General features: G+C 39.7%; 3 protein-coding genes across 3 annotated transcripts; 2 read left to right on the forward strand and 1 right to left on the reverse strand.

The window, feature by feature from the left end:
- The first annotated feature begins 2,083 nt into the window (after positions 1 to 2,083).
- On the forward strand, positions 2,084 to 5,622 carry loxa (lysyl oxidase a). Its single transcript, XM_077737169.1, has 7 exons — positions 2,084 to 2,835; positions 3,299 to 3,407; positions 3,691 to 3,822; positions 4,476 to 4,632; positions 4,775 to 4,870; positions 4,967 to 5,082; positions 5,174 to 5,622. Exons 1-7 carry the CDS (start codon positions 2,247 to 2,249, stop codon positions 5,178 to 5,180), a joined length of 1,206 nt encoding a protein of 401 aa, XP_077593295.1. The 5' UTR covers positions 2,084 to 2,246; the 3' UTR covers positions 5,181 to 5,622.
- A 370-nt stretch (positions 5,623 to 5,992) lies between these two features.
- Positions 5,993 to 9,375, forward strand: snx24 (sorting nexin 24). Its single transcript, XM_077736866.1, has 7 exons — positions 5,993 to 6,251; positions 6,534 to 6,617; positions 7,192 to 7,296; positions 7,543 to 7,637; positions 7,751 to 7,780; positions 7,859 to 7,923; positions 7,997 to 9,375. The coding sequence occupies exons 1-7, from the start codon at positions 6,183 to 6,185 to the stop codon at positions 8,074 to 8,076; spliced, it is 528 nt and encodes a 175-aa protein (XP_077592992.1). The 5' UTR covers positions 5,993 to 6,182; the 3' UTR covers positions 8,077 to 9,375.
- ggcx (gamma-glutamyl carboxylase) lies at positions 8,326 to 13,917 on the reverse strand. The gene is made up of 15 exons (XM_077736865.1): positions 13,695 to 13,917; positions 13,319 to 13,522; positions 13,082 to 13,240; positions 12,532 to 12,697; positions 12,383 to 12,461; positions 12,210 to 12,316; positions 11,983 to 12,146; positions 11,575 to 11,870; positions 11,376 to 11,507; positions 11,116 to 11,267; positions 10,872 to 11,041; positions 10,667 to 10,797; positions 10,448 to 10,595; positions 10,007 to 10,226; positions 8,326 to 9,930 (listed from the first exon to the last, which is right to left on the reverse strand). Exons 1-15 carry the CDS (start codon positions 13,717 to 13,719, stop codon positions 9,777 to 9,779), a joined length of 2,307 nt encoding a protein of 768 aa, XP_077592991.1. The 5' UTR covers positions 13,720 to 13,917; the 3' UTR covers positions 8,326 to 9,776.
- Positions 13,918 to 14,655: the final 738 nt, after the last annotated feature.

Below are 14,655 nucleotides of genomic sequence, written 5' to 3' on the forward strand. Positions count from 1 at the left end.
GTTAGTTATTTGGGGTGTAATTTCATTAATGAGCCTATTCAGTATCTTTATAAATGCACTGATGTCCAAAACATAGTTTGCTTTCATTTAAAGTAACTTTCTCACCAAGTCTTATGATGCATCCCATAATATTTCCCAACTGGGGAATAAATTATAGCTGTTTATCACTGTGCAAAAAAGAAAACTGAGGCTACTGACATCTCCCTTTTGCATTCCTTGTTTTATGATTTGAACTTCTTTTATAAATGTATAAATATGCCTGACATTGTTAGTTCAAGTACTGTACAGTATATAAAAGGTGCTGGATTGCTTGTGCTTTCACTCCTCCTCTTTCCCCCCATAGTTCTAAAAGTACGAGTGCCACGTCGTCCAACACACTCTGCGTACGTGAGTATTTCTGTGTGAATGAGCCGCAGGCCCCTAAAGTGCTTGCAGGGTAATGGAAAGACACTTTTTTTATGAAACAGGAGGAAATATTTCAATGATCTTGGTCTGTTAGAAAACTTTGTACTTAAAGCCTTAACAAAACACTTTAAGAACAGTTTAAAGGAAATGATTGTGTCAAACTATACAGTTTGTGCACTTTAGTTGTTTTTACATGTAAATTATTCAAATTAAATTTAAAATATATGTATAGGATGTAAGCAATTTTAAAACGTTAATGTTCTTGCCATTGGAAATAGAGGTCTTTTTCCATTTTGCCATAGAGACTAATTTCCCATCTTGAAAATAATTCTCAATAATATTCTTCTGTCTAACAAAATGTCTGCCATTTGACACTTTAGTGAAGGCCCTTGAAATGTATGTTAAATTTAGCATTGTGCAAAAATGAAGACCCTCACAGAAGGCCCCTTCTTTCCATTTGTATTGTTCCTTCCTTCTTGTTTTTCTTCAAAAAGCCACAATGACCATAACAGAGCTTGGAATTAAAATTCAATATTTCCTTAAAATAGCAACGCCCTTTTCTGTTAGACTTTTTTACCAGACAGTCACAATATTATTCCACTAACGTAAGAAGGATAGGGGCACTATGCATCTACCCTGTGGAGTACCATAGGATATTTTTGCAATTTTCCTCTGTGTTCTGCCAGTTGTAATTCAACAGAGGTCTGAATTGATTGGAATTCCTGCAGCTCAATCGCATGGCCAAAAATGCAGGATTCCAGCAAGTAAAGATCTTGGCTAATTCATTACAGATGTGCAAGGGAATGAAAGGAGGAGAGAAAGTTCTGGGAATTATGAGGAAAAAAACATCAGTGAGCCACTGCAGCTGGATTGGACTCTGCATTTCTCTCTGAGTCGTGTTTTTTACTTTTTGAGTGACAAATTTATGTCAAATTTCTGTAGGCCAAGACCATTTTTCCCAGCTAATCTGTTTTAATTACAAAAATAAAAAACTATAAAAAACGGAAAATTACATGCATTGACTAAATGATTATTTCTAAAATAAAAATAAATTAAAATAGAGATACATATTACTGTTCATATCCCTTTCTAAGAAAATAAATACATATTTCAAATTAAGAAAATTAAGAATTAAGAATGTTTTCCCCCTTTTTAATGTATTTAACTAAAAAAAACATTGAAAAATACATTGGGAAAAAAACACTGGCAATGGTGAAAGCCATTCAGACTTTTGTTGGAGTCCTGCTCCATTTCTTCTCTCAATCTGCAAAGATGTGTGTAATTACGAGCCATAATTTTATATTTATCCTGCTTGTGTGCAGAGCAGTTGGAGAAGTTCTGCAGGGAGGAAAGCTTCTCGGATGCTTCTGTGACTCCACTTGGCTCCTGTTCAGTCCCAAGGCTTACACAAGCCACTGGCAGACTCACATGATTGGCAACGACAACCACGTCCATCCAGTTTCTCCCTCCAAGTCCTTCACTACTCACCGCCAGCTTCTCCTTCACTCATTGGCTGCCCTTGACGAATATTAAGTAAGTCCAAACGGCACTCATGTTAATTCACTGATGGCGTGTCGTTTTCCCGAAAGGGTTAAAACACTCGTCCCATCATAGACGTCACGTAATCAGTTGTTATGTGACTACTTACAGACCATCCCATAATGCCAACTCACAACTCCTCCTCTTCCTCCTCCTCTTCATCTCTAAGTGCATGAGCAGACCGCAGCCGTGGAGAGATGTGACTTTTACACATTTTCCTAAAAGCTCCCGTGCGCTTCCTACTCCAGCCTCTCGACTGCCATGGTGGCTTTTTAAATTGCAAGCAGACAAGTGGTCCAGACATGGGATTCCGCCTCGCCACGCCGCTTTACGCATTCGCGTGCGTCTATTTATTCGCGCTCACCCTCGGGGGCGTGCGCTGTCAGAGACACCCGGTGCCCCCCTCGGGGGAGAAGCCAGGAGCCCCTGTCCGCCAGACACTGCAATGGTCTCACAATGGCAATATTTTTAGTATTTTGAGCCAGGGTGCCGAGTACCAGCCAGCCAGGCGTCGCGGCACCCCCAAGGAGCAAGTGCAGCAGGAGCCCATCACCATCGTCAGCGACGGGCAGCAACGGGATACCCCGGAACAGCGACCCGGGGCGCTACCCTCGGCGCTCCAGCGGCTGGTGAGGGGCAGAGACCACCGCCGTGGCCAGGCCCAGAATCCCCCGCCGACCGAGCGGAGGAACGACACCCAGGCCATGGTGACCGTCAGCCCGCCTCAGGCCAAGAGGGTGGACGGGATGGTCGCCGATGACCCCTATGACCCGTCCAAGTCCTATGACGCGGACCAGGACAACCCCTATTACAACCACTACGACGTATATGAGAGGCCCAGGTCCAGATCCAGATCTAGACCCGGATATGGCACAAGGTACCATCAGTACGGTAAGAGTGAGGGTTCTGTTCCACGAACTGCAAATTTATATATAAAGTATGCATTCATTGGCTCCCGTTGACAGCAATATTTGTTCAATTATTTTGAAGTAAGTGTTTGGCTTTGGGGTTCATTTGATGCTCATTTTTGCCATACTGCTAGAGGGTATTCATCATCATTCATTAAATTAAAGATTAGATTAGAACTTTATTTCATCCCGTATTTGGAAAATTTCTTGACAGACACCAGACACACAAGACATTGTAGACCTAGCTAAAAAAAACTGGAGCCACATACAAACTGAATATAATACAGACGATCTGCTCAACAAATCAGTCATATGACAATAATGGATATTCCTTTTAAAGGCAGCTCATCCATTCACTCATGTTTTTGATGGTTTAGTAATGTATTTAAGTCTATGCATGAAATATGAACTATATTTTATTTCCAATCTAAATGTCTTTGCTGCAGGTCTTCCCGACCTGGTTCTGGACCCATACTACATTCAGACGGCCGCCTATGTGCAGAGCGTCCCAATGTACAACCTGAGATGTGCATCTGAAGAAAACTGCTTGTCTAGGTGGGCCAGTTTTTTTTTCCAAATAAAACCAGAACAAAGCAGCAGTTCATCTGGTTCAGAGACTGAATCGTGATAATAAAGTACTTGTGGCGGTGGTGAAATGAGTCAAATACCGCGTTAGCGGTTCGGATTGAAGTAAATGTAATGATAGTCCTAGTAGGGAAAGGAAGCTGGAATGGTAAACACATCAGCAGGAACCGTGTGCTATTTTCCGCTTTGGGCTGTTTTCCTTCAGAAAGTACACCAGGACACCATTGTTGAGATTTTTTTCTGGTGCTTCTAGCTCAGCCTACTCGGCCCGAGACTACGACACACGGATGCTGCTGCGTTTCCCCCAGAGAGTGAAGAACCAGGGTACGGCTGACTTCCGGCCAAGCAGGCCGCGCTATGCTTGGGAATGGCACAGTTGTCACCAGTGGGTACAAGGATACTTACTTTCTATAATACGGTGTAAAAGAAATACTATATATAAATTAGATAGCTCTTTTAGTGACAAGAATCACACAATAAATACTCAACTTTCCAAGGTTTCTCATCATTAAAGCAGCAGATTTCACCAAAAAAACAAGATGCATGCACTATCAGTCCTAGAAAATATTTCAGTTATTACCAACCCTGTAAATTAATATTTCATTAGGTCCAACATTTTTACTTGCTAACTCACCGACTACAGTAAACATGCACAAAATTCCAACAGATTGGCCTTCCAAGGCAGCGACTGAGTCGAGATCTTTGGGCCAATATAACGTGAACTTTACGTGACCTGACAGCTATGTTCATTCACAACGCAGACGCAGACATTGTTAAACAAACGGTGATAGACGAACCCTTTTCCCTAATGGAAAAATAGCTGGCTTCTTGATTCTCCCCAAAATATGACCTCATTTCATAGTTATGTGTGGAAGACGGGTGTAAAAAAAAGTACAAATTGCTCTGAATGTTGCTTAACTCCAAAACTGCGGATGTAAATTTTGTAGTATTTTATTTTCTAGATAACATAGTTGGCTCACCTCTGCGTTTTCTAAAAGAGATTTGGTAGGACTAATACAAAGTGGCTTGACCCCACAGGCACTTTCACAGCATGGATGAATTCAGCCGCTATGAGCTACTGGACGCCACTTCGGAGCGATCGGTCGCCGAGGGTCACAAAGTTAGCTTCTGCTTGGAGGACACGTCCTGTGACTACGGCTACTACAGGCGTTATGCTTGTACATCACACACTCAGGTGATGCTCTCGGCTTATTCTAATATAATGGACATCATGGTTGTAAAATAAGGGTTCCTAATAGTGATTATTTTAGGCATATAACTTTATAAGCTTTGATATTTTATGCAGGTATACTTTATTATTGTTTTTAATTTTCCAGGGTTTGAGTCCAGGATGTTATGACACCTACAATGCAGACATCGATTGCCAGTGGATTGACATCACCGACGTGAAACCAGGGAAATACATCCTCAAGGTTTGCAGCATGGAAATGCCATTTAAAGATAGATAAATAGATTTTCCTTCTAGTGTGTGCATCCTAATGACTATCTTTGTCACTTTGTGTCTACAGATCAGCGTAAATCCTTTCTATCAGGTCCCAGAAGAAGACTACAGCAACAATGTCGTGCGCTGCGACGTCCGCTACACGGGCAACTACGCGTACTTGTCTGGTTGTCACGTGTCGACGTAAGAACCGTCTCGCCATGTCTTAGCAAGTGATTATTACTTGCATCCATGATTTTTTTTATATCTTGATCTAATCATTGTTCTTTTTCAGGTATTAATGGAAGAGCAAAATTGTGTGGATGGCATGATGGAGGACTGCACATGAACGTATTTACAACAATACAGGGGCGTATTTTTTTTAAACAATGTTTGAATTGTCGGAGTACTCGTACTGTAGTTTAGAAAAAAATAGAAATTTATTTTCAGTGCATGCTATTTCCCTTCAGTATTTCTTTTTTTTTTACATTTTATTTTCTATTCCATTTCTCCTGTTTAACTGTGCTCCTTCATTTTATAGTTTAGTTTTTCTTTTGATTGTCTTCTTCTTACTTTTCAGCGTCTTAAATATTATTTAACAAAAAAAAAACACAAAACATTTCAAATGACATAGAATTGCAAATTAATACAATAACACAACACGCAAAGAACACATAGAATTTTTTTAATACCAAAATGTTTTTCAATATTAATCTTATTTGAATAAAAGTTTGTGATACTGTATTAGTTGCAAAGAAAATCCATTTCAGGTGACAGACCTGTCTGTCTGTTCTCATGGATGTGTGTCCCATTGAGCTTGTGTGTGTGGTGGAACAAATTTGAATGGGCCCTTGGTACTTCGCGGTTTTTTGTTTATCACCATGTCTGGACAACATTATCCGCGAAATCCGAGGGATTACTGTAGACATGTACTTTGTCCATTCGCCACCAGAGGGCACTGATACATATATATTTATATGTATATTTTTTAAAACATTAACATGTAACATGTTGCCGTCTAGTTCTAGATCTCTTAATAACATTTTGAGTTATTTTTCATAATTATACCCGCACAATATTCTCGATGATAGCGTTGCATTGTGGGATATACTTTCACTGTGTCGTCATAATGCCCGCCCAGTGTCTCCTTCATGCGACCAAGCAAGTACGCAAGTACAAATGAGTGTAGATTCTACTTATTAGCAAGCTTGTGTGTGCGTCTAAGTGTGTGTTCGTGAAAGAGTGTCACTATACGTCTTAAATGTTATCATTCATGACTCCGGTTGTACACAAATTGTGTCGTAATGCCTCCCATCAGCGTGTCGATACCATCGTTTCGCCTAGAAAACAACCATATCGAGAGGGGCTACACGGTAAGCATATACACCTGATATGTTTGTATTTCTATGCCGCAAAGTGGATCCTTTAAAAAAATAACTAATTATTTGGATTTTAAAATACCACTTCAAGATACTCTTATTTTAAATTAAATTGAGCCTTGCTCAGTTGTTTGTTCTCAATAGATGACCTTTCCATTTCGCAGTATGATGTTAAACTCATTGCCACGTTGTTTCCTACTGAGAATCACTGACACATCACTTGTCATTTTTGTCTGCCTGGAACTGGATAAAATGATCCCTTTTCTTCTTTTTCAGGTTTTTCGAATTGATGTGCTGATAAATGGGAGGCAACATGTTGTTGAGAAACGCTACAGTGAATTCCACTCCTTGCATAAAAGGGTAAGATAACACATGTTTTGGTATGATGTCATTTGATCATACTTCATCAGACTTCCATTTTTCCCCCCTTATGAACAGTATATTAACAATTGTGTAACTATTCATTGCAATGTATGATTTGCAAACCACTGCCAAGGTGTTTTCCCTCCGTAATTCTGAATAACCGAATTTTTAGTCCATATAATGAGTGTTTTATACATAGTCAACTAAGATTGACTCCAACTCACGTGAATGATGTATTAGTTCACAGGAAATCTCAAACAATCTGTTCATCAGTTTGTTTGCAATCTCAGCCATAATAACTTCCACTTCCCATTTTTGTTTTGTTTATAGTGAACAAAGCTTCTCAAGAGAACGCATGATGTTCCTATATTTGTGTCTGCCTTTCCTACCTGGCCTAGTTCTATTCTAAAAATAATTGACAAGAAAGTTGGAATAGTAGTTAATAACAACTTTCAAGTGCAATTCAATTCTATTTTCAGAATATGTTACACAAACAAAAATATGATGGTACCACCTGAACATCAATTCGAAATGTTGTGATATTTGTTGACCTTTTTGTTGTGGTTTTCAGATAAAGAAGAGCATAAAACCACCTGAGATCCCCTCCAAACATGTGAGAAACTGGGTTCCCAAAGTGTTGGAACAGAGGAGACAAGGACTGGAACTTTATCTGCAGGTACATAGCAATTTTAGCCGTTTGTTGGTATGCTTTTAAATAAATTAGACTCAAAGTAATTCAAAAAAGTCATATTTAACCTTGTGAGAGGACAAACAGTTCAGAAAATGACTATTTTTCCATCCTGCTTTTATTTGAGGCATGTCTGTGTTTTACTGCCCTCTTATGGCCTGGCCTGGTGGTGGTAAACTGCGTCCAAACTGCCACGCAGGATAACAATGCTGTGTCCCTTTTTGATTTTCCCAGACTATAATTATAGAGAATGAGGTTCTTCCAAAGATATTCTTGGACTTCCTCAATATCCGCCATTTCCCTTCCCTGCCGAAAACAGAGAGCTGTGGGTGAGTCAAAGATGAATTCAAAGCAAGAATTGCTTGTTTTTGTGGTTTTGGTCAATGGTTTTCGAATTCTAGAATTCCCTATTTTATTTTATTTTTATTTTTTTTGCCTTTAGGTCTTTAGATACAGATTCAACAGAATCGAGGTAGGTCAATTTGCTTATACTGTCCAATATGTATATATATATATATATTATAAAATGTCATTGTCATACTGTTTTCAGTAAACTTTCACACCAGCCCATCATGGTGTTTTTGAATGACCCCTACCTGGTGCCAGATCCACATGGTGAGTTCAGGTCCCAACATCAACAAAATTTGCATCCATAAAACTTGTTTTTTTTCTTTTCTATTTTTTCTAGGGCTTTCAGGTACATTTCCAAATGTTGTAATTGAAGGCGTCGTGCGTGGTGTTTTCTACTCAGATCTTCAGCCGAGGTAGAGGTAGAAAAATAAGGGAAAAAAGGTCTGCCTGGAAGCATTTCTGGTAGAGAAAATCAACCTCATTTTCATTGTTTAAATAATTTAACAGAGTATTTAATTTTGTGTGTTCTTGGAACTTGAAGCTCTGGAAGGATTGAGGTATTTTAAGTTTACATTTAATTCTTCATTTTTCATTCTCCAATCATTCTAATGAGTAGGTGTCCCATCCATTTTATGTGGGAAGGATGGTAGTGAATGAGCGGATGAATTGAACGTGCAGTTTTAATACATGTTCATAAAGCATTGGAGGAATTTATAATTTAAAATACAAATATGAACTATATTGAAAATAAAATTTTAAAAAATGCAGCTGAAAATAAGAATCTAAAAGATAAACTAAGAGAAATAAAAGTAAATTCAGACAATTAATTTAAAATGTAAAAAAAATCAATGATACACTCTTAATGATGTTTCAAGGGAATGTAATGGCAAAATAGTCACTTGATTCTTTGTCAAATTTAGTTGACTTAAATACAAATGAAGGACACAAGCTGCTCTTGGAAGCCACTGAAGAAATGAGGCATGGAAGGCCTTTTTGGTAAAACAACAATAAAAATAAAAAAATAAGCAGAGCAGGGAGGGGCCACTCCCTTTCAAAATACCAGCCTAAGGGTCAGAGAGGACTTTAAAGGGACACTGGGTTCATTTCAAACCCTAAAGACTGATCATAGTTGCTTTGACTGTGTTACTGAACCAATGAGATTCATGTATTTATGATTTTGTACAAAAAAATAATAGTATAACACTTAATAATGGCCAGTATGTGACACTAGTGCTAGTAATGTGCCAGATGGGAGGCAGAAAAAGAAGGCATCATGTTTTGTGCAATACACAATGACATTGTCAATAGTTCTATTGGAAAAAGTGAAGCTCATCATTAACACATTGCCTGCCATTGACAAGGGGTCAATTCAGTTAAGCAGTTTTTTTCCCTGAAAGGCAGTTCCTAAATAATGACTTCAGCTAAATGCTATTTTCAAATGTAATGTCATTTCTCAGTGTCGTAAATCGAAAAGTTCTTGTGAAATCATAAGTTTGATTTTCTTTTTCCCATCTAACTACTAAAATGAAGCTGCCCCTTTATCTTATCCTATGGCAATAGATGTCCTGGAAACAATGTGAAGTTAATTCTATCGTAATAGCAATTTTGTACTTAATCCGCATTTAATTATTGTACTATTTGTGCTGTGTTGTGTTTAAAGTCCTAATGTGCCATAGGAGAAATGACACTGACTGATTAAAACAATGTTACTGACAACACAGGCTTTTACTTATAATTATCAAAGGCTTGTATTAAAATTGGAAAATTTATAGTTTTACTCACAGTATAGGTTTGGTTGGCTGGCACTGTTTGAAGAAAATAGTCATCAACATTTACAATTGAATTATTTTACTGATCCAGAATTACAGAAAAATATTCAAAGTTGAAAATATTCACATCCAAACATCATCATTTCCCCTTTCAGTCAAATTAAAAAGCAATCTTTTCGGCAAAAATAATGACTTCATAGTTTAAAAGTAACCCAAAATAGCAACAAAAAAATATCCAATGTGAATTTGCTTGTTTTTTTTTTTTGCTAAGTAGTAACAGTCCAGTAGTAGAAATGAGCACACATACAAAAACCAGGTCCAGGTCTTTGTGATCCAACAGTAAAATCTTCAGAGTTCTCCATGACCAACTTCATCTTTATCATACTGGTTACCATCAACCTCGGGTTGTTTCATGTTAGCGAATGCCACTTCCTCCTTCAGCTGCTCTAATGGCGGCAAACCTAGCGCCAGATTTCGCATGGCGATGGCGGTCATCAAAAACCTATAAAAAAGTCAATGCTTACTTGCGTGTCCGAGGCAAAACAGTTTGCCCAAATTTGGTTGGCGAGTTCGCTTACCCTCGTCGTATGGCGTAGTATTTCTTGACGGTGAAGCGCTCGAGTCGCTCCAGCACATTGGCCTCCCTGCGTTTTTTCACCTCTTTGATGCGTCGTTGCCTCTTAAGAAAAAGCTTCAAGACGGGGTCTGTGATGTTGTTATCGTCCCAGTCGCTATCCATCTGGGCGTCGTCGCCGGTTGATACGAGAGGCTGCAGCTCGGGGGGAAGGGGCTCCTTTGCTATTGGGGTAAAATGAAAAAAATATATATTTATTATATAAATATAAATATGTATTATTTACTGTCAATTTTGGTACTGCAAAAAATAAACTCAATTATGAGGACATATATTTTGAATGGTATAGTAGTTGATAATGCCATTTGCCTTAAAATGGGTTAAAATCAGTAATAAAAAAAATGCTTAAAAATTAGATTGTTGTTGTGGTGGCTTTGCATGTTACCTGTCCCATTGCGAATGCTCTCCTGGAGGTCCAACAGCTTGTTGAAGCTCTGCTGCAGCTCTGCCTCGGTAGTGTTGACGTAAACATACATGTAGCAGGATGGCACCTCGGACACGGTGTATACTCTGTGGTAAGCTCCGGCAGGTACCTGCCCCACAACCAACTCTTAATGGCACAATACTTTCAAATGTAAAGAAATCACGTCTTTTGTTAATTTACCTGTATCTTCTCTCCAGCCTCCAGAGAGTAGTTCTTCTTCTCCTCCACAACCTCCACGTTGAGTCTACCCTGCAGCAAGTGGATGCTGGTGTTGCCCAGATCTTCACTCACAAAGTTCTCCAAGTGGAGACCTGCCAGATAACCAACACGTAAGTACAAATGTATTCGATTACTGTGTGTAGGAGTAATTTGGTCATTAGTGGACCTGGAAAGTCTGCGATGAAGACGATTTCTGTCTGGTTGTCCAAAGTATTCTCAATCTCCTGGAACTTGGTTCTCCACGGTGAGAGGTCCACAAGCAGGGGCATGAGCCACACGTTGGGTCGGAATGGCGACCAATCTGCCTTGACGATGTCCACACGTGGGTCAAAAATCCTTAAAAGATTCAATGAAAAAAAAAAACAATTTAGGTACAACTCACTTTTTTTTCCTCTACTAAAAAAAGGAACCTTTGCTGAAAGCGCTCATTGATGGACACCCAGATGTCAAAGTAGATTTGGGGCTCAGATATGTTATAGCGAGGCAGCAGGTCATTGAGGCACGTGGCATACTGTTTTAGCATGTCTCCGTGGTCCTTCCAGCGCCGGCTTTGTGTGAATACCTGCCGTGCATACAGTATGCATGCATGATGCAAAATATCTGTATATTTTGGATTTAAAAAGGTACATCTCAAGGCAAACCATCAGCTAAAAATCTTACTAGAACTCACCCCTGGGTTGAGGTATCCCACCACTCCTGTTTCGCTATCCTTGTATGTGATCTTGACGTGCTGGTGGCTCCGGGAGTGAACCATCATGTCCCACGAGTATCCGTACAAGCCATTGGTCCAGTTGTTGTAACCCTGCAAGACCAATGCAGTGTGACTACATAATGCTAATAATACTAATAATAAAAATAGGTGTCCATACCTGAGTGATGAAGTGGGAATAAGGCAAAAAGAACTGCTCTAGGATGTAGACCATAGCAAATATAGTTGCCAGTTTGTGTTTAAATCTGAATTTAGGAGAGCTGGAGGACTGTGGCCGCCTCTGCCGTCCACTGCTGGGCTCATCGGGGTAAACACAAGAAGAGCTAGGCTGGGGTTCCACTTGTGTGAGCGGCAGGATGCTCCTGAGGAACGTGGGGAAGCGACCGAAGAACTTCTTGGGCCAGTCGGCGTAGCAAAAGAGCGGACTGGTCGCCAACATCGCGTAAGGGAACATGCCTGTGGGAGGTGACGATGTCTTCATACATGATATTACAACTTTCTTTTTTAGTTTGAGGATAATTATAATGCCAGATACTAATCACAGTAATTGTGGACAGGACCAACTCACCAATGCTGAAGAGCTGAGAGTTCATGCAGTGGAAGTAGCTCACGAAGAACATGGCATAAGGCCGCGTGGCGTCGAAAAAGAGCAGGTAGCCAGCACTCAAATCCAGCATGAGACCACCACCATGCACCACTAGCAAACTCACCAACTCCACGGGAAGAATCACCCTAAAACATTTTTGTGATGTCCTTGTGTACACTAAGACTCAAAATGACATCAATTGTACTTACTTGAAGGGATCAAAAAGCCAGTGATGGGCCAGGTAGGACATGGAGTAACCCTCCATCCAATCGGCATCCAGCTTTTTCACCCCGGCGATGAAATAGACTATGAATATCTAATAGAGACCATAACATTAGAATACATAATATTTATTATTCAGGAATGGCCAGAGTACTCAAACCTGTGTTCTCAACAAGGTGTAGTTCCAAAGTGGCACGTGGGCATTTCTAATGGAAGGTCTCCTCAGGCCATCAAGTGACCTAAAAGATAGCAACATTAATGACATTTTTTGTTGTTGTCCAGGTGTCCTCGTTCAAAGTGACTCCTCACCAGTATCGGTTGCCATCCATAAGTGTGAGCTGGAATCCTATGAGGCCGTAGAGGTAAGAGTGGTTATTCCATGCCGTTTTGTCCAGGAAGAAGATGTACCAGTAGGTTGTGATGAACATTAGGCAGGAAAGACGATACAAGCAGCCCAGCATAATACCCAATGCACCTGCAAAAACATACACATCACTTCAACTACAAATAAAGTGTCAACTGATGAACAAATATTTATAGCTATTTTTTTTTTACAATACAAATTATGGACAACTAAGACAAAGTCCATCTCAAGACTTAAACCATATTAAGCATGCATTTTCAAGCTAAAGCCACATCCAACTTGAAGTTAGCAATGTTATTGTAAACTGTTTATATGCTAATTTAGTGAATGTGACAATAGTGTAATAACAAATAATAAAAGTAAAATGTACATTTTTGGGGGGTTTACTGCAAAAGTGAGTGGAGTTGGAAGGTAACCAATTGCACATGTGCTTTTATGTTTAGCACCCCCCGCAGACAGACCCTAAAGCAACAGATTGTGGGTGTGGAAACTCACCAATGAACATCACCAGATAAACCAAATACATCCAGTCCATTGGAAGTGGTTTGAGGAAGTTGAAGAGTGGGAAGCGACACACAGGAGCACCATCCAGGTATTTGTAGTCTACATGACTAAGTCCACGTTCTTGTGTGATGTCCACGACCATGAGCAGACCTGAACTCATACCAGATTGAGATATTAAAAACCCATATAGATTCATTGTATACAATCATATTTAGATTGACTATTTACCAAACAAGAAGCGGAATATGCCAAGGGATGCAGGGTCCATGGGCCGGTTAAGGAGGGCCACCAGGCTGGACCAGGAGCTCAGGTCTTGCTTTTTGAAACCAAAGATCTGCTCCATCTTACTTTGGGGCGTGGCTTGGTCTTTTTTCTTGGGAGTTGAAACACTTTTTGCAGGTTTTTGCTTTCCATCGGTCCTCACTAAAGCGCCTGCCATTGACAACATCACAACAATCCCATTTGGATGACTTGCATTTGCATTTTTCTGCTCGTGCAAGTAATTCATGCCAAATCCAACGCTATAACTTTAACATCAAATAGATGGTATTCATTCTTAGTTTGTATCAGTTAAAAATAAACAGAGCCAGGCTAACAAGTTTACCTGCAGTCGCGTCTCTGGACTCCATGTTGAAACAAAACTAGATGTAAGATTTGGGATCAGGATTCAGAATAGTCATCCGTCTGCCGTCCCGGTCCAGGTGGAGGTGTCCTGCACGGTGGACTCACCGAGACGGACCAATATACGTGTCACAGTCCCTCGCAGACCAGAACCACAGGCTGACCAGGGGGCGTAACCTTGGTTTTCAGAGACAGTCATCGTCTATAGGCTGTTTCTTCTCTAAAGCCCTCCCATAATGTAATTTTACGTCAGATCCTGGTAGAGTAAACTGGAGGACTTGCAAAAACAATTGACTGTACATTATTTTAAATCAAATAATGTGAGTTTATCAAATTTCAGGTTGTTTTTAATGTAAATTTTATTTTTTTCAGGTTATCTAAAATTGGGTTAAAGGGCATAACACCAAAGATCGTCTCTATCTGCCCTTTGGACTGTGGACCAGTCTACAAATGTTTACAGAGTGAGTGCATATTTACTTCGTTGTCTCATGTTCTAATAGAGTAATGAAAACACAGGCCTCGTGGGTAGTGTGTTGTTGGATGGGTAAAAATCCAATGTAATTGTTTTTGAGAATTAAAAAAAATGTAACTTAAATGCAGGATGCACACGCCGTTTGGCAATTAGTTTAAGCTTTGAAATCTATTTTTAATTGTTCAATTCACTGCTGATGTTCTTTCTAACGGCGTCGTCTGTCATCAAATGTCAGGAACATGACAGCTTTCAAAATCGAGTCTAAATAATAGCCACATTGATAGGGATTGTCACAACCCAAACTCTTTGTAAATCCGTGACGAATTCAGGGAGTTACGTGTTCTTATCATCTTATGTCGCCATAGAAGTTTATTTTAAAAATCTGATGCAAGATGGCTGCCCTTCGTTCACACCATTGGCTCTACATCTATCCATATATATTTAGCAGATGTGCTATATTGACCGAACACAA

Source organism: Stigmatopora nigra, chromosome 17 (assembly GCF_051989575.1).
Source record: "Stigmatopora nigra isolate UIUO_SnigA chromosome 17, RoL_Snig_1.1, whole genome shotgun sequence".
Classification (NCBI taxonomy): domain Eukaryota; kingdom Metazoa; phylum Chordata; class Actinopteri; order Syngnathiformes; family Syngnathidae; genus Stigmatopora; species Stigmatopora nigra.